The following is a 25,465-nucleotide window of genomic DNA, read 5'->3' on the forward strand; positions in this document are numbered from 1 at the left end:
CTGCTCTAAGCCTGTTCTGATCATACCTTAAATGGCATCATTAGAGCGCAGTGTAACAGCGAGGGGCTTGATTGCCAAAACAAACAACAAGGGGGAGCTGGACAACCCTGTCTGGATCCACGGTGTAAGAGGAAATAGTCAGAGGACAAGTTGTTAGTCCGTACCGAAGCCATGGGAGAAAAATAAATAATCTTTATCCACGCAATGAATTTGGGACCAAAGCCAAATCTATAAAGGGCATTTGTTAGCTAGTCCCACTCAACGCGGTCAAAAGCTTTTTCCACATCGAGCGAGACCACCACCTCCGGGTCCCCCAACGCTGGGAAGTACAGTATATTCATAAGATGTCTAATATTGAAAAAACAAATGCCTATTTCTCATAAAGCCAGTCTGGTCAGAGTGTATTAGTTGGTGTAGCGAGCCTTCCATACGGATGGCTAAGAGCTTGGCTAGGATTCCACTCCAGGGGTCTTTGTTTTTCTTTAATGGTAATGAAATTGAAGCCTAATGAAGACGAATCTTTGATGTATTAAGGCAGTCTGCAAATAATCGAGACAGGAATGGGCAAATCAGACCGGAAAACGTCCTGTAAAATTAGGTTGGAAAACCTTCCGGACCCGGTGATTTACCACTTTTCATTGTGGCCACTGCTGTTGCAATCTCCTCAGGTGTAAATTATTCTTCTAAACAGTCATGGGAGTCTGTATCAATTGAAGGCATATTCAGACCATTAAGGAATGAATCAGTCAGCAAAGGGTCTTGAGGAGATTCAGAGGTGTCTAGCGCAGAGTAAAATGAGGTATGAGAAATAATTTGGCCACCTAGGTATGCTTTGAGAGACTCCCATATGGTAGAGCAGGACATACTTGACATTGAATTAATTTCTAGGAATAAGGTGATTTCAGAAGAAATGTAATTGACAAACTCCTTATCTGAGAGTAAAATGTGGTTAAGAGGCCATAGGTAACATAGGAAAGGCCATAGGATAACACATAGGAGGTTGCTGGGAAAACTCTAGCTCAAGCACTAATGGTGAATGGTCAGAATTAACAATACTCAGCTCTAGTAGGGCAGAAATGTGACGAACTGACTTGTTGGAAAGGTGGCATCAAATGATGGTGCCACGTTGAAAGTCACTGAGCTCTTCAGTAAGGAAATTCCACTTTCATGGCTGTGTGCTCAATTATATACACCTGTTAGCAACGGGTGGCTGAAATAGCCAAATCAACATATTTGAAGGGGTGTACACCTACTTTTGTAAATATAGTGTAGTTGGTTAGCTTTAGCTAGCTGCAGATTCATACTACAGCATTTCATGCATTGTGGCTAGCTAAGACAATCCATTTGTATTATATGCGTTAGGACAGTGGTTCCCAAACTTTTTATTGTCCCGTACCCCTTCAAATATTCAACCTCCAGCTGCGTACCCCCTCTAGCCCCAGGGTCAGCGCACTTTAAAATGTTGTTTTTTGCCATCATTGTAAGCCTGCCACATACACACTATACGATACATTTATTAAACATAAGAATGAGTGTGTTTTTGTCACAACCTGGCTCGTGGGAAGGGACAAAGAGCTCTTATAGGACCAGGGCACAAATAATAATATAATAAAAAATAATTTGGCTCGTTATTTAACCATCTTACATATAAAACCTTATTTTATAAAATTGTGAATAACTCACCACAGGTTAATGAGAAGGGTGTGCTTGAAATGATGCTCATAACTCTGCAATGTTGGGTTGTATTGGAGAGAGTCTCAGTCTTAAATCATTTTCCACACACAGTCCGTGCCTGTATTTAGTTTTCAGTGAGGGCCGAGAATCCACTCTCACATAGGTACGTGGTTGCAAAGGGCATCAGTGTCTTAACAGCGCGATTTGCCAAGGCAGGATACTCTGAGCGCAGCCCAATCCAGAAATCTGGTAGTGGTTTCTGATTAAATTCCATTTTCACAGAACCGCTTGTTGCAATTTCGACGAGGCTCTCTTGTTCAGATATCGGTAAGTGGACTGGAGGCAGGGCATGAAAGGGATAACGAATCCAGTTGTTTGTGTCATCCGTTTGGGGAAAGTACCTGTGTAATTGTGCACCCAACTCACTCAGGTGCTTCAATATGCGGGGAGCTGCTTCCTGTGCTTGGCCCTACTATGTTGAACATAATAAACGGCTCTCTATCCACCGGATGTGTACCAAACTCACTAAAAGTGGCAGTAATAAAGCCTCTCTTGAAAAAGCCAAACCTTGACCCAGAAAATATAAAAAACTATCGGCCTATATCGAATCTTCCATTCCTCTCAAAAATTTTAGAAAAGGCTGTTGCGCAACAACTCACTGCCTTCCTGAAGACAAACAATGTATGGCACTTGTGAAGGTGGTAAATGCTTCAGTCTGGTTTTAGACCCCATCATAGCACTGAGACGGCACTTGTGAAGGTGGTAAATGACATTTTAATGGCATCGGACCGAGGCTCTGCATCTGTCCTCGTGCTCCTAGACCTTAGTGCTGCTTTTGATACCATCGATCACCACATTCTTTTGGAGAGATTGGAAACCCAAATTGGTCTACACGGACAAGTTCTGGCCTGGTTTAGATCTTATCTGTCGGAAAGATATCAGTTTGTCTCTGTGAATGGTCTGTCCTCTGACAAATCAACTGTAAATTTCGGTGTTCCTCAAGGTTCCGTTTTAGGACCACTATTGTTTTCACTATATATTTTACCTCTTGGGGATGTTATTCGAAAACATAATGTTAACTTTCACTGCTATGCAGATGACACACAGCTGTACATTTCAATTAAACATGGTGAAGCCCCAAAATTGCCCTTGCTAGAAGAATGTGTTTCAGACATAAGGAAGTGGATGGCTGCAAACTTTCTACTTTTAAACTCGGACAAAACAGAGATGCTTGTTCTAGGTCCCAAGAAACAAAGAGATCTTCTGTTGAATCTGACAATTAATCTTAATGGTTGTACAGTCGTCTCAAATAAAACTGTGAAGGACCTCGGCGTTACTCTGGACCCTGATCTCTCTTTTGAAGAACATATCAAGACCATTTCAAGGACAGCTTTTTTCCATCTACGTAACATTGCAAAAATCAGGAACTTTCTGTCCAAAAATGATGCAGAAAAATTAATCCATGCTTTTGTCACTTCCAGGTTAGACTACTGCAATGCTCTACTTTCCGGCTACCCGGATAAAGCACTAAATAAACTTCAGTTAGTGCTAAATACGGCTGCTAGAATCCTGACTAGAACCAAAAAATTTGATCATATTACTCCAGTGCTAGCCTCTCTACACTGGCTTCCTGTCAAAGCAAGGGCTGATTTCAAGGTTTTACTGCTAACCTACAAAGCATTACATGGGCTTGCTCCTATCTATCTCTCTGATTTGGTCCTGCCGTACATACCTACACGTACGCTACGGTCACAAGACGCAGGCCTCCTAATTGTCCCTAGAATTTTTAAGCAAACAGCTGGAGGCAGGGCTTTCTCCTATAGAGCTCCATTTTTATGGAACGGTCTGCCTACCCATGTCAGAGACGCAAACTCGGTCTCAACCTTTAAGTCTCTACTGAAGACTCATCTCTTCAGTGGGTCATATGATTGAGTGTAGTCTGGCCCAGGAGTGGGAGGGTGAACGGAAAGGCTCTGGAGCAACGAACCACCCTTGCTGTCTCTGCCTGGCCGGTTCCCCTCTTTCCACTGGGATTCTCTGCCTCTAACCCTATTACAGGGGCTGAGTCACTGGCTTTACTGGGGCTCTCTCATGCCGTCCCTGGAGGAGGTGCGTCACCTGAGTGGGTTGAGTCACTGATGTGGTCATCCTGTCTGGGTTGGCGCCCCCCCCCCCCCCCCTTAAGTTGTGCCGTGGCGGAGGTCTTTGTGGGCTATACTCAGCCTTGTCTCAGGATGGTAAGTTGGTGGTTGAAGATATCCCTCTAGTGGTGTGGGGGCTGTGCTTTGGCAAAGTGGGTGGGGTTATATCCTTCCTGTTTGGCCCTGTCCGGGGGTGTCCTCGGAGTGGGCCACAGTGTCTCCTGACCCCTCCTGTCTCAGCCTCCAGTATTTATGCTGCAGTAGTTTATGTGTCGGGGGGCTAGGGTCAGTTTGTTATATCTGGAGTACTTCTCCTGTCCTATTCGGTGTCCTGTGTGAATCTAAGTGTGCGTTCTCTAATTCTCTCCTTCTCTCTTTCTCTCTCTCGGAGGACCTGAGCCCTAGGACCATGCCCCAGGACTACCTGACATGATGACTCCTTGCTGTCCCCAGTCCACCTGGCTGTGCTGCTGCTCCAGTTTCAACTGTTCTGCCTTATTATTATTCGACCATGCTGATCATTTATGAACATTTGAACATCTTGGCCATGTTCTGTTATAATCTCCACCCGGCACAGCCAGAAGAGGACTGGCCACCCCACATAGCCTGGTTCCTCTCTAGGTTTCTTCCTAGGTTTTGGCCTTTCTAGGGAGTTTTTCCTAGCCACCGTGCTTCTTCACCTGCATTGCTTGCTGTTTGGGGTTTTAGGCTGGGTTTCTGTACAGCACTTTGAGATATCAGCTGATGTACGAAGGGCTATATAAATAAATTTGATTTGAAAAATAAAAATACATTTGATTTGAATATATCACATTTGACATTTTCCGTAAGCTTGAGTTCATTTGCACACAAGAAATCATACAATGATGGAAAGACCTGTGTGTTTCCTTGTTAATGCAGACAAAGAAGAGCTCCAACTTCTTAATCATAGCCTCAATTTTTTTCCCCGCACATTGAATATAGATGCGGAATGTTCCTGTAATCCTAGATTCAGACAATTCAGGCGAGAAAAATAATCACCCAGATAGACCAGTCGTGTGAGAAACTCGTCATCATGCAAAGAAATCATTAAGCTCGTCAATAAAAAAAAAACGTGTCAATACTTTGCCCCTTGATAACCAAAGCACTTCTGTATGTTGTAAAAGCATTACATGGTCACTGCCCATATCATTGCATAGTGCAGAAAATACACAAGAGTTCAGGGGCCTTGCTTTAACAAAGCTAACCATTTCCACTGTAGTGTCCAAAATTACTTTCAAGCTGTCAGGAATTCCCTTGGCTGCAAGAGCCTTTCGGTGGATGCTGCAGTGTACCCAAGTGGCCGGGAGCAACTGCTTACATGTGCATTCTCACTCCACTATGTCTCCCTGTCATGGATTTGTGCCATCAGTACAGATACCAACACATCTTGACCACCAAAGTCCAATTGATGTCACAAAGTTGTCCAGTACTTTAAAAAGATCCTCTCCTGTTGTCCTGGTTCCCAGTGGTTTGCAGAAGAGGATGTCTTCCTTAATTGACCTCCCATAAACGTAACGGACATATACCAGGAGCTGTGCCAGGCCCACCAAGTCTGTTGACTCATCCAGCTGTAACGCATAGAATTCACTGGATTGTATGCGAAGCAGTAATTGTTTCCAAACATCTCTTGCCATGTCACTGATGCATCATGAAACAGTGTTGTTTGATGAAGGCATTGTCTGTATAGTTTTTTTTGCCTTTTCCCCCAGTATTCTCCCAGCCATATCCACGGCAGCAGGAATAAATTAAGTCATCCACAATAGTATGGGGCTTGCCTGTCCTAGCTACTTGGTAGCTCACCACTCGCTTCTAGTCCCTTCTTATTAATGGTATCTGTTGCTTTTATACATGTCTTACTACTCGAAAGTCATCTTAATTCTCACACCAAAAACTTGCCATGTTTTTGATTTCAAAATGTCTGCGCAAGAGTGAAGGTTTCATTGAGTTGTGAGATAGTACTTTTGCACATGTAACACACTGTGGCTGAGGAAAGGCACTACTCCCAAGATAAGTTAACCCCAAATCAACGTAGTTCTCATCATATTTGCGTCTCTTCGATGGTCCAACCTGCTTTCCTGGGTAAGGGGGCAGTAGCTCTTTGGCTGCATAAGATTCACAACTATCAGTGTCCATGCTAGCTGGGCTAACAACAAATGTAGAATTACTGATGCTAGCATTGGATTTTCTCGTGGAAGCAGAACAACTTGTGTCTTCAACAGGTGCAGGTGTAGTAGCAGAACTACCAGTAGAGTTGTCTCTATGGATGTGGGTATTACTTTTCTTTAACCATTTATCAATTTTCGAGCAAATCGGAATGAGCAGCAACTATATTTGGCTACTTACGGACCGTTAATGGAATTCCCACGAGAGAGTAAAGGTTCATGTGACTGGATGTTAATTATTTGACTAGGCTACCTGTATTTGACATTGTGTTGTTATTTCGCTGAACACTAGATGGTTTGATTTTATTTTTGGCAGTGAAACTGTCATGCCCTGATCTGTTTCACCTGTCCTCGTTATTGTCTCCACCCCCTCTAGGTGTCTCTTGTTTTCCCCAGTGTATTTATCCCTGTGTTTCCTGTCTCTCTGTGCCAGTTCGTCTTGTATGTTTCCAAGTCAAGCAGAGTTTTTCCCATTTGCCTGCTTTTTGCATTTCTCCTTTTTCTAGTCCTCCCGGTTTTGACCCGTGCCTGTTTCTGGACGTTGTACCCGCCTGCCTGACCATTCTGCCTGCCTTGACCACGAGCCTGTCTGCCACTCTGTACCTCCTGGACTCTGATCTGGTTTTGACCTTTTGCCTGTCCAAGACCATTCTCTTGCCTACTCCTTTTGGATTAACAAACATTGTAAGACTCCAACCATCTGCTTCCTGTATCTGCATTTGGGTCTCGCCTTGTGTCATGATAGAAACGAGGCTACCCAGGCGAGTAAAAAAAAAAACTCACCTAAATGTATAGCCCCGTTGGAAAATATAAATGGACTGTTTGGAAATGTGAAACACATTTTTACTTGGCGTACCCCCGATGGCATTATCCGTACCCCTGGGGGTACACATACCCTAGTTTGGGAATATATGCGTTAGGATAATGGTTCAATATCCTGCTACATGTCTAAACAAAAGACTCCACATAATTACAAGACCCATCATGTTTGCCAGGTGTGTCTGGGGGTGCTTACAGCCATCAATTGTATTTCATGAACATGTGTACATGTCTAGACAATAGTGACCCATCCACTTAGCTAGATGTGGCTGGTTGTTGGTTATTACATTTATTTCGTATGGCACATCAATTTAGACGAGTGTGTCTGGGTAAGCATCATCTAATATTGATAAAATATGTGACCACCATCCTGGAGCATTTTACCCAGTCATGCCACCTGAAAAACTTGCCATCGGCACAGTGGAGAATTTCACCGTTCCCTTCTGCTATAGACACAGTATAGAATAGATGAGGTACTTGGGACATTCAACAAACAACACATTAAAAAATACATTTAGACATAACAAATTGTAAAGATTATCAACTAATCTAACCCTACTTGACAACCACACAAATATTGTTCATTCCTCACAGACAAATTATTGTTATCTATAAACAATCTCCATTTTGTCATTAAAGGCAGGACGAAAGGACTATAAATGTACATCTAATTGTAAGGAAATTAAACTATTTTCTTATATCCTTTGGGGAAAATAATGACAGTGAGAGTGTTTAAGGTTTCTGTTGGGGGGGGATCCAGGACTGTTTGAGGTGAGAACATAGTCCTGTCTATCTATACTGTGCATGGGCCCACCCCCTCACAGGTCTCCTCTGGTGTTCATTTACCAAGATGATAGTGATCAAAGCCTTTAGTCCTTTTAATCCTTCCAACAGCACACAAACGCTAACCCAATGAAGCCTGTGGAGACATTTATCTCTGTCTGCCCTACGGTGGGGAGATTAGCCCTAATAGAATAACCCTGTTATAATTCAATGTGTTTTCATACACAAATGCATTGTGCTGTGCACATCACTTATATCACAGCCAAGATCTAACGGGCCAGAGGACCTGCCTTTGATGTTCTGTGAATAAAACAACATATCAAGCATAGTTGATACCTGTTTATGTTTGATAGTTGGTATACTATATTTGATAGTTAGACCAGGAGCAGAGTGTCACCACCATGCTCAGCCCTGTCCCCAGCCAACACCCCCAGTCCCTTCCCTCTCCTTCCCTCTCCTCCCCTGCTAAGGTCACCTGAGAGGTCTCTTGATGGCAATGTAGCGGTCCACAGCGATGGCCAGCAGGCTGAAGATGGAGCTCTGAGTGAGCACCAGCACGAAGCAGGCAATGAACAGGCAGCCATGGAAGTTGGCGCAGAAGCCTGTGCTGATAGTGATGGCGAAGGGGATGGCCAGCAAGCCCACAGCGATGTCTGCCACTGCCAGGGACACCACAAAGTAGTTCGTAATGCTCTGCAGGGTGCTGTTGAGGCACACGGCCCAGCAGACCAGCACATTACCAGTCACGGCCAGGCAGGCGATCACCAGCTCCAGGACGATGTAGACCAGGGAGGCATTGTTCAACATGGTGGGGCCGGGGGCAAGTTGAAGGTCACAACCAGAGTCTGAGTCAGGTAGCAGGTAGGGGGCCTCTTCCTCTCTGCACACATCGCTACACATGCAGACTCTGGGCCTCCACCAGGAACCGTCCGTTTGATGATTAGCAGGCCCAATCACCAGTAACAACTTCCTGTTTCTATAGCCTTTGCCCAGAAATGGTGCCACTACCAACCACAGAGCAAATGAAGAAGTGATTCGAGGTTCACTCTACTCTATTGTCACGCTACAGAAGGTTGTTTGGTTCTCTCCTTCTTCCAATCCTTCTGTCCAATCGTGTTCTCTGTTGCTAACCTCAGGGGCTGGACACTACACACTGGGAGGGGCTGTTGCCAACCGTTGCCAACCAACTGTCACATGAAGATCAGTACCCTGCAGTGAGAAAGAGAGAGTCATGTTTACTGTTAATTTCTGATTGTTTATTTCACTTTTGTTTATTTCACTTTTGTGTATTACCTATTAACATATGTTTCCCATGCCAATAAAGTCCCTTGAATTGAATTGAGAGAGAGTGAGAGAACAATCTCATTACTAGTCCTTGTACAAACAGGCTGCAGGTCAACCAGCACACACACACACCAGGTCACAAAAGCAATTTGTCTCCCAAAGCCAGCAGCTCTGTTTCCCACACAGATCAAAGCACAATCCAATAATACAGCTTTTATTTTAGGACAGCATTCCCCCCAAAAAAGGTCACACATCATCAGACCCTGTCACGCTTTTCTCTCCAATCAAGAACCAAGAATTACGCCAATGAGCGTAGCTATGTGAATTGTAGTGACACAGCTAGTACTATTATTGGAACAGATATTTAGAGCAGTGTTTCTACTGTAATCATTAACATGGCTGTTCCTATTATTTTCGAGGTGTTGTCTTTTTCTGCAAAGCATTTCCATATTCAGCCAGGTTCTCCTACATCTAATGCAGTTGTTGGAAACTTTCTCTCCTGTTGCCAATACAAACCCCTTAGCAAGAGAGATTGAAATGTGGGCTAGTCTACTGAGTTTACTGGGTTTCACAAGCGAAGGAGAGACAGAGACATTCCTACGGCAGTTATTGCAGTGTATCAGCCTCACTTCAAAAGCCCTATAGTTTTGTACGAGCGTACACCTCCGGATATGTATGAACGGATCAAATCAAATCAAATTGTATTCGTCACATGCTTCGTAAACAACAGGTGCAACAGTGAAATGCTTACTTACGGGTCCTTTTCCAATAATGTAGAGAGAAAGATAAAGATGGATACTAGCTATTACCTGACAGTTCAGTATCATGACAGAAAGCGTAGACAGAGGGAAACTATGACGTAGTGTAAGATAAAGCATTCTCAATGTGAAAACGGTTGTTCCCTTACTGATAATACACAGGGGGCCGTTTTCTTCTTCTGTTTATAGTAAGTAGCTAGTTGTTATCAGGCCTGACGGAACCCTCTTGGCTATCATGTTTAGACAGAGATTAGACAGCATACCTCAAAAAAATGTGCCTTCAATCAGGGAGACAGTGTGACTGCTCTTTAATCCTGGTCCAGAGGGTCTGTAACCCCTCAACCTCTCTCTCTCACCCCACATTCCCAGTGCCCCTATGGAGTGTGATAAGGACAGTGGATTCTAGGGAAGGGGAGGCAAAGGGTTGTAGAAGGGGGGCTCGTCCCGGGAAATAGTTTCTCTGGAGTAGGTTAATGGGCAGACAGGCAGATAAATTGCATTGTCATTGCTGATGAGAAAGGGATCTGAAACCATAACCTGGTTTCCACTTCTGTCACGACTACATTATATCATTTCTTATTACTGACGGTGATGTAGTGGTAAAAGAAAATAGGTGGGTAAACTCTGATTGCCTGTCGATAAGAAAAAAGTAAAGCTCACTTTACTTTAAATGCATTTTCCTCAAAAGGTGGGTAAACTTCTAGGCAAAAAAATGATGTGGGTAAACTAGAGGTGGGTAGCTGCAGCCCAATATGGCAACCGGAGTATGAGAAAGTGGGTGTGTCGAAAGGAAAGTAGTGGGCTTGTGAAAAGGAGTGGGTGTGTCGAAAGCGCTCTACTATAGACAGTTTTGATCGCGCTGTTTGTTTTTTTCTTACCACGCAACTACCATACCATATTTCACTGTTAGTGATACATAAATAATGGTAAATGTTCAGTTATTAAACTGATGGTTTCTTTTTTTAAATGTACTGGTGATGGGTGTAATGTTGCTTGTACGTGTTGTATGTGTGTGCTTACCGTGACCGTCACCCTGATATTGGCTACTTTGCACGCCGTTGTGTGGCAAGCGGGAGTGAAAGACACATGCCCTCCCCCCATTGAGTAGACCTTATGTATGTATCAAGGTGACATCTAGTGCCTTCAGAAAGTATTCACACCCCTTGACTTTTTCCACAGTGTTGTGCTACAACCTGAATTTAAAATGAATTAAATTGAGATTTTGTGTCACTGGCCTACACACCCCATAATGTCAAAGTGGAATTATGTTTTTAGAAATGTTTACAAATGTCTAAAAAAAAACACCTTTGTTATGACAAGCTTACAAATGATCTGTAAGGCCCCTCAGTCGAGCAGTGAATTTCAAACACAGATTCAACCACAAAGACCAGAGAAGCATTCCAATGCCTCGCAAAGAAGGGCACCTATTGGTAGATGGGTAAAAATACAAAAATCAGACATTGAATATCCCTTTTAGAATGGTGAAGTTATTGATTGCACTTTGGATGGTGTATCAATACACCCAGTCACTACAAAGATACAGGCGTCCTTCCTAACTCAGTTGCCGGATAGGAAGGAAACCACTCATGGATTTCACCATGAGGCCAGTGGTGACATTAAAACAGTTACAGAGTTTAATGGCTGTGACAGGAGAAAACTGAGGATGAATCAACAGCGTTATAGTTACTCCACAATACTAACCTAATTGACAGAGTGAAAAGAGAGCCTGTACATAATAAAAAATATTCCAAAACATGCATCCTGTTTGCAAAAATTAACTAAAGTAAAACTGCAAAAAAATCTGGCAAAGAAATGTACTTCATGTCCTGAATACAAAGCATTATGTTTGGGGCAAATTCAACACAACACATCACAGAGTACCACTTTTCCAAGCATGGGGGTGGCTGCATCATATGGGTATGCTTGACATCGGCAAGGACTAAGGATTCTTTTAGGATAAAAAGAAACAGAATAGAACTCAGCACAGGCAAAATCCAAGAGGAAAACCTGGTTTTCAACAGACTGGGAGACAAATTCACCTTTCACCAGGACAATAACCTAAAACACAAGGCCAAATATACACTGGAGTTGATTACCAAGACAACATTGTATGTCTCTCTCAAATATCAATATGCCTTGTATACTGTTGTTCAGGTTAGTTATCATTGTTTTAGTTTACAATGGAGCCCCTAGTTCCACTCCTCACACCTCTGATACCTCTTTGTCCCACCTCCCACACATGCAGTGACCTCACCCATTATAACTAGCATGTCCAGAGATACAACCTCTTATCATCACTCAGTGCCTGGTCTTACCTCCGCTGTACCCACACCCCACCATACCCCTGTCTGCACATTATGCCCTGAATATACTCTACCACGCCCATAAATCTGCTCCTTTTATTGCTTGTCCCCAACGCTCTAGACGACCAGTTTTGTTGGCTTTTATCCGCACCCTCATTCTACTCCTCCTCTGTTCCTCGGGTGATGTGGAGGTAAACCCAGGCCCTGCATGTCCCCAGGCACCCTCATTTGTTGACTTCTGTGACCGAAAAAGCCTTGGTTTCATGCATGTCAACATCAGAAGCCACCTCCCTAAGTTTGTTTTACTCACTGCTTTAGCACACTCTGCCAACCCTGATGTCCTTGCAGTGTCTGAATCCTGGCTTAGGAAGGCCACCAAAAATTCTGAGATTTCCATACCCAACTATAACACTTTCCGTCAAGATAGAACTGCCAAAGGGGGAGGAGTTGCAATCTACTACAGAGATAGCCTGCAAAGTTCTGTCATACTTTCCAGGTCTATGCCCAAACAGTTCGAACTTCTAATTTTAAAAATGAATCTCTCCAGAAATAAGTCTCTCACTGTTGCCGCCTGCTACCGACCCCCCCTCAGCTCCCAGCTGTGCCCTGGACACCATCTGTGAATTGATCGCCCCCCATCTAGCTTCAGAGTTTGTTCTGTTAGGTGACCTAAACTGGGATATGCTTAACACAGTCCTACAATCTAAGCTAGATACCCTCAATCTCACACAAATCATCAAGGAACCCACCAGGTACAACCCTAAATCCGTAAACATGGGCACCCTAATTGACATTATCCTGACCAACTTGCCCACCAAATACACCTCTGCTGTCATCAATCAGGATCTCAGCGATCACTGCCTGATTGCCTGTATCCGCTACGGGTCCGCGGTCAAACGACCACCCCTCATCACTGTCAAACGCTCCCTAAAACACTTCTACGAGCAGGCCTTTCTAATCGACCTGGCCCGGGTATCCTGGAAGGATATTGACCTCATCCCGTCAATTGAGGATGCCTGGTCATTCTTTAAAAGTAACTTCCTCACCATCTTAGACAAGCATGCTCCGTTCAAAAACTGCAGAACTAAGAACAGATATAGCCCTTGGTTCACTCCAGACCTGACTGCCCTCGACCAGCACAAAAACATCCTGTGGTGGACTGCAATAGCATCGAATAGTCCCCGCGATATGCAACTGTTCAGGGAAGTCAGGAACCAATACACACAGTCAGGAAAGCAAAAGCCAGCTTTTTCAAGTAGAAATTTGCATCCTGTAGCTCTAACTCCAAAAAGTTCTGGGACACTGTAAAGTCCATGGAGAACAAGAGCACCTCCTTCCAGCTGTCCACTGCACTGAGGCTAGGTAACACGGTTACCACCGATAAATCCGTGATAATCGAAAACTTCAACAAGCATTTTTCAACGGCTGGCCATGCCTTCCTCCCGGCTACTCCAACCTCGGCCAACAGCTCCACCACCCCCGCAGCTACTTGCCCACACCTCCCCAGCTTCTCCTTTACCCAAATCCAGATAGCAGATGTTCTTAAAGATCTGCAAAACCTGGACCCATACAAATCAGCTGGGCTTGACAGTCTGATCCCTCTATTTCTGAAACTGTCCGCCGCCATTGTCGTAACCCCTATTACCAGCCTGTTCACCCTCTCCTTCGTATCATCTGAGATCCCCAAGGATTGAAAAGCTGCCACGGTCATCCCTCTCTTCAAAGTGGGAGACACCCTGGACCCAAACTGTTACAGACCTATATCCATCCTGCCCTGCCTATCTAAGGTCTTCAAAAGCAAAGTCAACAAACAGATCATCTCGAATCCCACTGTACCTTCTCCGCTGTGCAATCCGGTTTCCGAGCAGGTCAGGGGTGCACCTCAGCCACGCTCAAGGTACTAAACGATATCATAACCGCCATCGATAAAATACAGTACTGTGCAGCCGTCTTCATCAACCTGGCCAAGGCTTTCGACTCTGTCAATCACCATATTCTTATTGGCAGACTCAGTAGCCTCGGTTTTTCTAATGACTGCCTTGCCTGACTCACCAACTACTTTGCAGACAGAGTTCAGTGTGTCAAATCGGAGGGCATGTTGTCCGGTCCTCTGGCAGTCTCTATGGGGGTACCACAGGGTTCAATTCCCGGGCTAACTCTTTTCTCTATATATATCAATGATGTTGCTCTTGCTGCGAGCGATTCCCTGATCCACTTCTACGCAGATGACACCATTCTGTATACTTCTGGCCCTTCCTTGGACACTGTGCTATCTAACCTCCAAACGAGCTTCAATGCCATACAACACTCCTTCCGTGGCCTCCAACTGCTCTTAAGCGCTAGTAAAACCAAATGCATGCTTTTCAACCGTTCGCTGCCTGCACCCGCACGCCCGTCTAGTATCACCACCCTGGATGATTCCGACCTAGAATATGTGGACATCTATAAGTATCTAGGTGTCTGGCTACACTGCAAACTCTCCTTTTTATTTATTTATTTATTTATTTTTTTTCACCTTTATTTAACCAGGTAGGCTAGTTGAGAACAAGTTCTCATTTGCAACTGCGACCTGGCCAAGATAAGGCATAGCAGTGTGAACAGACAACACAGAGTTACACATGGAGTAAACTATTAACAAGTCAATAACACAGTAGAAAAAAAGGGGAGTCTATATATACATTGTGTGCAAAAGGCATGAGAAGGTAGGCAAATAATTACAATTATGCAGATTAACACTGGAGTGATAAATGATCAGATGGTTATGTACAGGTAGAGATTGGTGTGCAAAAGAGCAGAAAAATAAAAATAAATTAATAAAAACAGTATGGGGATGAGGTAGGTGAAAATGGGTGGGCTATTTACCAATAGACTATGTACAGCTGCAGCGATCGGTTAGCTGCTCGGATAGCAGATGTTTGAAGTTGGTGAGGGAGATAAAAGTCTCCAACTTCAGCGATTTTTGCAATTCGTTCCAGTCACAGGCAGCAGAGAACTGGGTCCTTCCAGACTCATATCAAACATCTCCAATCCAAAATCAATTCTAGAGTTGGCTTTCTATTTCGCAACAAAGCCTCCTTCACGCACGCCGCCAAACTTACCCTAGTAAAACTGACTATCCTACCGATCCTCGACTTCGGCGATGTCATAAAAAAATAGCTTCCAATACTCTACTCAGAAAACTGGATGCAGTTTATCACAGTGCCATCCGTTTTGTTACTAAAGCAACTTATACCACCCACCACTGCAACCTGTATGCTAGTCGGCTGGCCCTCGCTACATGTTCGCCGCCAGACCCACTGGCTCAAGGTCATCTACAAGTCTATGCTAGGTAAAGCTCCGCCTTATCTCAGTTCACTGGTCACGATGGCAACACCCACCCGTAGCCCGTGCTCCAGCAGGTGTATCTCACCGATCATCCCTAAAGCCAAAACCTCATTTGGCCGCCTTTCCTTCCAGTTCTCTGCTGCCTGCGACTGGAACGAATTGCAAAAATCTCTGAAGATGGAAACTTATCTCCATCACCAACTTTAAACATCTGCTATCTGAGCAGCTAACCGATTGCTGCAGTTGTACATAGTCCATCGTTATATAGCCCACCCAATTTACCTACCTCATCCCCATACTGTTTTCATTTATTTACTTTTCTGCTCTTTTGCACACCAGTATCTCTACCTGCACATGTTTATCTGACCACATAGCCTGGTTCCTCTCTAGGTTTCTTCCTAGGTTTTGGCCTTTCTAGGGAGTTTTTCTTAGCCACCGTGCTTCTACACCTGCATTGCTTGCTGTTTGGGGTTTTAGGCTGGGTTTCTGTACAGCACTTTGAGATATCAGCTGATGTACGAAGGGCTATATAAATAAATTTGATTTGATTTGATTTGATCATCTATCACTCCAGTGTTAATCTGCTAAATTGTAATTATTCACTCCTATGGTCTATTTGTTGCCAACCTCCTCATGCCTTTTGCACACAATGTATATAGATTATTTTTTTTCTACTGTTATTGACTTGTTTATTGTTTACTCCATGTGTAACTCTGTGTTGTTGTCTGTTCACACTGCTATGCTTTATCTTGGCCAGGTCACTGTTGCAAATGAGAACTTGTTCTCAACTGGCCTACCTGGTTAAATAAAGGTGAAATAAAAAAATAAAAAATTGAAGGTTCATGAGGGGCCTAGTTACAGTTTTGACTTAAATCGGCTTGACAATCTATGGTGTCATGACTGTCCTGCTGTTTCACCCCCACCAGAGGTGAAGGTTGGATCTCAAAATACTTGTATGCTTAAGGAATTTTAATGATGAGATTTTTGTTGTTTTGAATTTGGCGCCCTGCACTTTCACTGGCTGTTGGCGAGGTGGGACGCTACCGTCCCACATATCCCAGAGGTTAATAATTGGCTGATTCATTTAATCACGCAATTCTAAATCGTTAATCATTCAATGAGCAGCAGTCGTCACATTAACCGATACAACGTCACGACAATGGCAAGACTTGAAAATGGCTGTCTAGCAATGATCAACAACCATCTAGACAGAGCCCAAATTTTTGTTTAAAGAATGTGAAAATATTGTACAATCCATGTGCGAAAGTTCTTAGAGACTTAACCAGAAAGACTCACAGCTGTAGTCTCTGCCAGAGATAATTCTAACATGTTTTGACTTTATTTCATTTTCAATATATTAGCAAAGAATTACAAAAAAACATGTTTTCACATGATCATTATTGGGTATTGTGTGTAGATGGGTAAGATTTAAAACAAATTTAATATGTTTTGGAATAAATCAAGGAATATGAATACTTTCTGAAGGCACTGTAGATGGTTATCAATTTTGGTTATTTAATTAGATTTTTAAGCCTTGAGACATGGATTGTGTATGTGTGTCATTCAGAGACTGAATGGGCAAGACATAAGATTTAATTCCTGTGAACAGAGTATGGTAATAGGTGCCAGGTGCACTGGTTTGAGTGTGTCAAGAACTGCAATGGTGCTGGGTTTTTCACACTCAACAGTTTCCTGTGTGTATCAAGAATGGTTTACCACCCAAAGGACATCCAGCCAACTTGACACAACTGTTGGAAGCATTGGAGTCAACATGGGCCAGCATTCCTGTTGAAGGCTTTCGGCACATTGTAGAGTCCATGCCCCAACGAATTGAGGCTGTTCTGAGGGCAAAAAGGGGTGCAACTCAATATTAGGAAGGTGTTCCTAATGTCACTCAGTGTATGTCCATTTATCGTGTTTGTATGGTTGTACGTGTGAGCCAATGAGTCTGTAAAATGTCTGCATTAGTCTGTGTGTGTGTGTGTGTGTGTGTGTGTGTGTAGCGCCTTGAAGGAAGAGATAAGCACGTGCACATCCTTTGGAAAGACTCTGTTGCAGGCCTGTCAATCAAAGCACCAGTTAGGCACCACAGAGGAGAGTGAAAACAAATAGCTGGACTGTTGCTGTTGGCCATATCACTATTTGAAAAGCTGATGAAAGGAGAATTGGAGCTTGACTACATCTATGTCCTGACGTGCAGACACAAATAGCAATAGAGACATAAACACAGCTCAAAGCCTAGCAAACAACGCAAGGGTAATTTATGGGTCCCTGCTATACGGGATCCATGGGAAAGGTTATGGTTAAAGGCTAGAGCTGGCCCTGCCAAAACAAGTGACCAATGGGCATCTGTACTATATCAAGGTGATACGTATGATAGACATTCTCAGTATAAAGTTTCCCAATATGTTAACATAATCAACCTGTTTTTATATTAATAGATGACAAGATTGGGCTCAATTCCATTTCTGCTCAGTCAATTCAGGAAGACTGCAAAGAGTAGGACTCTAGAAGTATTATTGTAGTAATTGAGTTAGGAAGCTTATTGTAGCCCGATTTTCTTAGTTACATTTTTGTTTACCATGATTTGAATGTAAAGGGGAGGGAACAAGTTCATTAAATAACCAAAACAATTGTGTATAAAAAACAAAATTATAAGGACACAAAAATACACTCTGAACTTTTCACAATTTAGACACTTGTGTTTCACACAAATGACCTAAGAGACACTTTGAGATTGGGGATATTTGCCTGTTGACAACAAATAGTTATTCTTATTACTCTTTAAAAAAATAGAATAAAAACAATACTTGCTCTTTTGTCTTGCCATATTAGATGATATCCACTGACGCAAATGCACAACATATTCTCAACATATTCTCTCCATAGGCTACATGCGTCTTCATATTCTTCACATAATCCGATCTTCAAAAGTTAGAAGTTAGTCTAGGAATTATATATTGTAAAAAAAAAGGAAAAAAGATATGACTGTAAATTTTTAACGTGTACATTAGAAACAAAATATCTCCTATTGAGATGCGCTCAGAAGTTGGGACAGGAAAACGCAGTATCATGCGCTCTCATCCATGCGCGCGTGGTTCTGAAGACAAGCGCATGTGTCACCCGTTTCGTTTGGTCTCGAAACAAAGAGGAGACCTAGCTAGCATATCTGGTTCATTGGAAGTTGTAGGAAAGTGTGTTTTGGGTTTAACATTAGTTGTGGGAACGAACCCATACGTTTCCTGACTCTTAAAACAGTTTTTTTAAACGTTCTGAGAAGAGAAGTGAAAATTTCACCTCTTCCAGGAAGTGTATTTTTTAGGTTGCAGGGAGGTTCTGAGAACGTTTTACTCTCTGGTTCCTTGAACGTTTTCCTGGGAGGTTTTATTAAACGCTCTGAGAACTGAAATGATAGATTTTGAATTTTTTGAATAACATCCTTAAAACTTTCACTAAATGTGTCAAGACTTTCAGTAACACTGCTAGCTTATTTTTGGTTAACTTTGAAAAAAAACTCCAAACACTGACAGGACAGATATAAATTAATTTCCTTAGAGCATTTTGTTGATGCTGAAAACCAAATATATTTGTTTTTAGATAACATTCTCTAAACGTTACTAACGTTATCTTAACGTTCTCGGAACAATTTGAGAACATGACTAAGTAGAACCAACGGAAACCTGTAGGAAACATTATGCTTAAGTACTGAAATTCCCACAGAATGTTGTTTCTTAAGGTTCTCTGAACTATTTGAGAACATTCCCAATGTCAAACCAATGAGAGAACATTCCTAAAACATCACCAACATTTAAATTACATTTAACCATGTTTGAACTTTTAGGAAACGTTCTGTTAAAATAATAAAAATATTATTTTTTTGTCAAGTTCCTTAAATGTGCTGAGAATTTTCCAAAGCCAATCAACTATCCTGCACCATTCCCAGAAAGTTGTATGCAAAATAACTATATGACAAACACACTCACCAAGCTTTAAGAAACATATGGTTCTCAGAACTTTATGTGATTGCTGGGGAGAGACACCTTCAATGAGCCAATCAACAGGCAGGTAGCCTAGTGGTTAGAGCGTTAGACTTGCAACGGAAAGGTTGCGTTGTTCTGCCCCTGAACAAGGCAGTTAACCCACTAGGCCGGCATTGAAAATAAGAATTTGTTCTTAATTGACTTGCCTAGTTAAATAAAAGTAAAATAAATGTAAAAGGTGTCAAAAAAAATTGAAAACAGAGTTGAGGTAGCTCAGATGTGTGTCTTATATTAAAGTGACCAGGATCAGTTTCAATGATGAGGAGATTACAGTGGGGGTGACATAATACCCATAAAACCTAGCGGTCAAACAGGGAAATGGTTCCAATTGTTTTTCCACCATTCATTTTTCCCCATAGGGGATTTGAAAAAGTACTTAAAATAAGGGCTGTATTTCGTGTAGGTTTATCCTGGCGTGACATTTTGATAACCATGTAAATCTCTCTCAGACAATGTGACTTTATCAATATATTCACCTGTATTTACCCCCCCCCAAATGAAATGCTAATCAGCTAATTATACCATAGACAGTGATTCAAAAGGCACTCGCACATCTGAGCTATATCTTTGCTGCAGGTGCATGGTAACAATTGAATAACATGAAAGAGAAAGACAGTAAAATAATTGTCAACTTGTGTACCAAGATGACTACAATCTTGTTACAAGAGTGTTGACAGCAACCTTACAGGCAGCAACACTTACTACAAACCATTTCCTTGCAAGGCGGATGAGGAAAGTGTAGGGTTTAGCCCACACAAACAACCCATGTGGGTATGTGGATATAGGATGTGGTGCCTGTGGCATTAGAACTAGTGCTCTAATCTGCATTGGAGCAAAGCAAACGTTCTACTTGTAGTCTGAGAGAGAAGTATTCAAGTGGCCAAGAACTTAATTCTAGCTTACATTTTTTATAAATACAAATAAGCCTGTAAGGCATGTAACTTTCAGCGTGACAGTTTATTAGCAATGGGGAATTAAAAAACGGAATCAATAATAGATTACAGATGTCTAAAAAAAGAACAATAAGAAAATATTATTTAAGTTATTCAGTGAATTCAACTGCAGTCATGTATATTGCCTCAAGATACAAGATTCCACACAAACGCACACAAAAGTGAATAAAAAAAAAAATCATTACATTTTCTTTGAATATGCTTTTCACCTCATTCAAAAAACATAAAATACTTTTTAAATTTCGTAATAAGTTAAAACGGCCAAGTAACTTTTGTTTGTTAACTTTACATTGAGGACAAGTCAACCCAGTTTGTACTTGGGAATGCTTTTAACTCAATGGTCCTCTGACACGAGTAGTTGGAGGCTCAACCATGGTCAAATGAGCCCAGGTACCTTAAAGGGATTCTCCGGTACTTTTTAGCCAGTAGTTCTAAAAGTAGCACCCACGAGCCAAAAGTGGTCCCCGAAAACTGCTTACTACATCACGTCGGTAGATTGTGCACCACGTCATTTCTCTCGTTCTCGCTCTGCTGTGTGATTCTTGCTAGCTATCATTTGAAATGGCAAGGGGCTGAATCTCATTGGCTGGAACCTGAATTGTTAGGGTGCTGGCCCACATGGGAGAAAATGTAGGGGGGGGATGACAGCACAGCTTTTAGAAATCAGTCACTTTCAAACGACGGATTTCGTGGCTAATTGAGGTAAGAGAGTAATTCAGCTCATATATTATGTATGACCTACACTGACACATCCAGCCCAAAGCGGGATTAGTCACAAAAGTCACAAAAGTACCAGAGCATGTCTTTAAATCATTGACTAAACAGAGTGGAGCTATAAAAGGAAAGAAGGAAATAAGAATACATTGGCATCCTGCCTACTGTTAGCTAGGACGGACTGGCAACTCTTTACTTTGAGAAGTGTTCCCATACAGTACATAACAAGCTCTAGCTATGCTCAGTCTACTTTTGATCCAATTCATATTACAGCGAGACATCAGTGACCTTTATAATGTAGCCCAATTCTCTTATTTATGAACGAGTCCATTTCATCAGATAACGTATGACAAGGTGCAAACCAGGAACTGTAGAAACCAAAACACCAACTTAACCAAAACATGACCAGTGTCCTAACAAAATCATGACCATAGTGTTCCGTGTAAGTAGTTACACCGCTCCGCAATTCACCACGAGTACATAGGGGAGTGTGAGACAAAATGGAACAGATCAATTGTCGGGTAACTTGGGGGGTAAATCGTCACCCTACCTCAGAATCACTCTGTGATGAGACAGATATAACTTTTTTTGTTGAGAAACAGTGGCAACCAGGGAAAGTGTTGGGGAAAGATTGTGACATGAAGTGGTTCCTGTAAGATGTACAGGCAGGGTGGGTGTTACACCAACTTACCCTAACTGGAAGGTTTACTTTACACTGAGTGGACAAAACATTAAGAACCCCTGCTCTTTCCATGACATAGACTGATCAGGTGGATCCAGGGGAAAGCTATGATCCCTTATTGATGTCACCTGTTAAATCCACCTCAATCAGTGTGGAGGAAGGGGAGACGGGTTAAAATAGTTTTAAGCCTCGACACAATTAAGACATGGATTGTGTGTGTGCCATTCAGAGGGTGAATGGGCAAGACAAAATATTTGACTGCCTTTGAACAGGGTATGGTAGTAGGTGCCAGGCACACTGTACTGTTTTGTGTCAAGAACTGCAACACTGCTGGATTTTTCATGCTCAACAGTTTCCCGTGTGTATAACTTGACACAACTGTGGGCTCCATTGTGGGAAGCATTGTAACATGGAAGAGTCCATGCCCCGACGAATTGAGGCTATTCCGAGGGAAGGTGTTCCTAATGTTTTATACACTGTCTATTAGCCTTGATTCCTGGCAATGACTAGTACAATTTAAATGACTGTAGCTCATCTTAGCTGTGGAAACCTTATCAGATGCCTTTATAAGCAACAGCAAAATGTTATGAAATATTCACATGGTATATCTCAGTATAAGGAAAATATTCCAATGTACCAAAAACACAACTCATAAGTTCTCATACATACTTATTCAACTACTTCAAAGCAAATGACGATTGTAAGCTTTTCCCATGTGTGGGAACATTCATCGCTAATATGATTTCCTGTGCTGGAGGAAGGGGCTTTACTGTGCGTAGTACACCCAATGGCTTTGAAACGTTGTGGTTTTTATGGCATTGATGAAGGTTTAAACGCATTCCATTTAAGTAAGAGCCTCACATCCCGTTGTGCTTTGAAACCAGGGAGGATTTGCTGAACAGTAAGTGGTGGTTTTACCTTAATGCCCAAACTGTTAGCTTATCAGGTCAGCTCCCTGTGTTGTTCAGCCTATTTATGAATGGGTGTGCTACAGGGACCTCACTGTAAAACTAGAGACTGGCCGTGGTGGCCAACCATCACGCTTACCGAGTTTGGACACAACGGACTGAGAAATAATAAATGGCGTAAAAGACGTCAATGCGATTGAACTCTGACTTCGGGTCCTTCAAAAAGCACTAGAAGTCCTATGTATTATTAATATTCCTAACGGGTCAATGCTCATTGTCATAATTGGCAAAAACAAGAGACAAACATGGCATTGATTCGTATGAAGTTATTATCTCTTTGGAATAAATATCACAGCAAAGCATTGGGCTAAAACAGCCTAGTTAGAACACCTATAGTTAGGCTGGACCCTCTGTCAGTCAGGTAAATCACCCTTACCCTCAAGACATGGAGCTTAGTGACAAAATGGACAAAGCCAAAGGCATTTAAAAAAGGCAATCCTGTTCTTGGCAGTATTCCAAATCCAAAACCATACACACATTATTTTTTCAGCTAGCTAAACATGAACTACAGTGTAACGTTGGAGGTAATGATGGTGTAGGCTACTGCAGCACAGAGGTCACATAGGACTGGGGTCAAGAGGCCAGAAGACTTGAGTATACAGGAAGTCACTGACCCAGGGAAAGTTGAAGGACAGTTCAACACATTGTCTAATACCCATGGCCTCAGTCTATCCACAGCCTAGTCTGAAGAATTCAATCAAACTGAGAAGCCACATGAGCATCCCAAGCCAAGAGTTTGTAGAAAATTGCAGTGTAAACATGGAATATATTGGCCGAGTTAGGTAAGCTATGCAGCTTAACATAGAACTCAGGGTCCCAGACGTCTTCAAAGGTAGCATTGGCTGAGTTAGGTAAGCTATGCAGCTTAACATAGAACTCAGGGTCCCAGACGTCTTCAAAGGTAGCATTGGCTGAGTTAGGTAAGCTATGCAGCTTAACATAGAACTCAGGGTCCCAGACGTCTCCGCAGGTAGCATTGGCTGAGTTAGGTAAGCTATGCAGCTTAACATAGAACTCAGGGTCCCAGACGTCTCCGCAGGTAGCATTGGCTGATGTTGCTCTAAGGTTGTCCAGTGTTGCGATGACATCCCTGGCTGGACGTGTGTGTGTGTGTGTGGGCAAGCGAGGTGTTCAGGCTTGAAGATGGGTCACGTCTCAAAGTACTTGTAGATGGCAGTGACGTAGGTCATCACACTCTGCCAGTCAGGCCTCTCTGTGTGCACCATCTCTCCAATGTCCTGAGAGAGAAAGACAGACAAAAGAGAGACATGTTAGATATATTGCAGTACAAAATGCACATCACACTGCATACTTTCTTTCGCTGCAAATTGTGTGTTTAGAATAGTGTCAGTGAGAGATCGTGAGGAATACAGTTCTGACCTAGGAGTAACACATCACAATACCTTCCACCAGAGAAAGGTTGAGAGGTGTTACTGCATCTTCTTAAAGGAGAATTGTGTCATTCCAAACTTCATCCGCAATGTTATATTCCATATGTGCGACTCGAGCCTATCCAACTGTTCTATTCTCCATGCTAGAATGGACGGAGATGTATCGCTCAAGTCAAAACAAAATGGAATATAATGTTGTGGATAATGTTCGGAATTTGGTGTACAACATCTAAACACCCGCATCACTATACTGAGAGCTTTTCTGTTTCTGAAAGGAGGTATTTTGGTGGTTTTGGATTATTTGTTCATGTTTATTCAGAGCCCCTGTACTGAATCACGGGTTAGGTTAAGTTTCTCAAAAATGTGCCAGGACCCTTCTGTAACATGCCATTTACATCACAAATATAGATTTGGTTGTAAAAAAAGCTACATTATAATTCAGTATCTAACGGGTTGTAAAATTGACAAGAGGCAAGACGCAGAGTGAATGTGTCTGTTTCAATAGTAAATCTCCTCCCCCTCCATCGGCACTCTGGACTGGATCACCCACAAATGAAACCCAGACTGTCTCTTATTAAGATGAAGTCAAATGGCCTTGGTGTGACACTGCTCTTAAGTCAGCTGTAGCTGCTTGCCATGAGCACATCGTCTTTTATGGGCTACAGCCAGCCAATCTATGTACTGTTGGTGTGCATTGCTGCAGAACTATATAATCAGCCCTGTCTTTCTGTTGCCTAGTCTTTCTAGTCAAGCCTTACAAAGGGGAGGAAGGGATATGGGAACATGTCTCTCACCCCTCCAGCCATATAAAGCATCTTGGTCATTTCATTCTACACTTTTGAGTGGTAGTCAAATATCAGTTCATTTTAGCTCGGACACCAACCAATGAGGACTTGATCCCGACACTTTCAGCGGCCTGGAAAGCCAGTGTGAAATTTCGCTTCTGAAGGAAAAGGGAGAAAATACATTTGATGAACGAACTACATGTATATCATTTCCACACTAAGAACCTTCTGGTCAGTGGACTGAGGGGGTCCATCTCACCTTGTCCTGGCTGGAGAGCTCCAGGTAGGGAATGTGGGCAGGCAGGTAGGTGTGGAGAACAGCACAGAAAGCCAGCCCGTCGTTCCAGCTGCTGCTGAAGTTGGTGATATCAATGTTCTGGAGAGAGGAGAGGAGAGAAAGAGCATAACACTAAAGGCCCTCTAATAGCAGCCCTAGCAGTGTTTCCTCTACAGAATGTGTAGCAGTTGGAGAAGAGGTTGTTTTGCTGACTCCATCTAAAATAGAATTTCCAACTCCAGAAATGTGTCCAACAACATATTGGTAAAATGATTTTAACATGTTGGACCATGGCATGAATATAGCCTATGCACGGTCCATATTATCAGGTATGCTATTAGCAAAAAGCATTGTCACCTGTAGCCCAACTGATGCAGCATAGTGGC

General features: G+C 42.6%; 2 protein-coding genes across 3 annotated transcripts in view; both read right to left on the minus strand.

Annotated features, from left to right (window-relative positions):
* The window catches only part of LOC110523514 (adenosine receptor A2b), a 31,027-nt gene extending 12,659 nt beyond the window's left edge, over positions 1–18,368 (minus strand). Inside the window, exons 1-2 of one of the 2 annotated variants that reach the window (XM_021602272.2) lie at positions 18,084–18,368; positions 8,076–8,809 (exon numbers count right to left, since the gene is read on the minus strand). In XM_021602272.2, coding sequence (XP_021457947.2) covers positions 8,076–8,500 — 425 coding nt within the window. In that variant the 5' untranslated portion in view covers positions 8,501–8,809; positions 18,084–18,368. Of the gene's footprint in view, positions 1–8,075; positions 8,810–18,083 lie in introns of those variants that run through there. The other variant, XM_036977150.1, reaches the window with a different exon arrangement.
* A 5,288-nt stretch (positions 18,369–23,656) lies between these two features.
* LOC110523516 (cytospin-A) overlaps positions 23,657–25,465 on the minus strand; it is a 40,426-nt gene continuing 38,617 nt past the window's right edge. The window contains exons 12-14 of the mRNA XM_036977153.1: positions 25,062–25,178; positions 24,901–24,960; positions 23,657–23,864 (exon numbers count right to left, since the gene is read on the minus strand). Of these exons, the coding sequence (XP_036833048.1) occupies positions 23,775–23,864; positions 24,901–24,960; positions 25,062–25,178 (267 nt within the window). The 3' untranslated portion in view covers positions 23,657–23,774. The remainder of the gene's footprint in view (positions 23,865–24,900; positions 24,961–25,061; positions 25,179–25,465) is intronic.

This window comes from Oncorhynchus mykiss, chromosome 5 (assembly GCF_013265735.2).
Source record: "Oncorhynchus mykiss isolate Arlee chromosome 5, USDA_OmykA_1.1, whole genome shotgun sequence".
Lineage (NCBI taxonomy): Eukaryota > Metazoa > Chordata > Actinopteri > Salmoniformes > Salmonidae > Oncorhynchus > Oncorhynchus mykiss.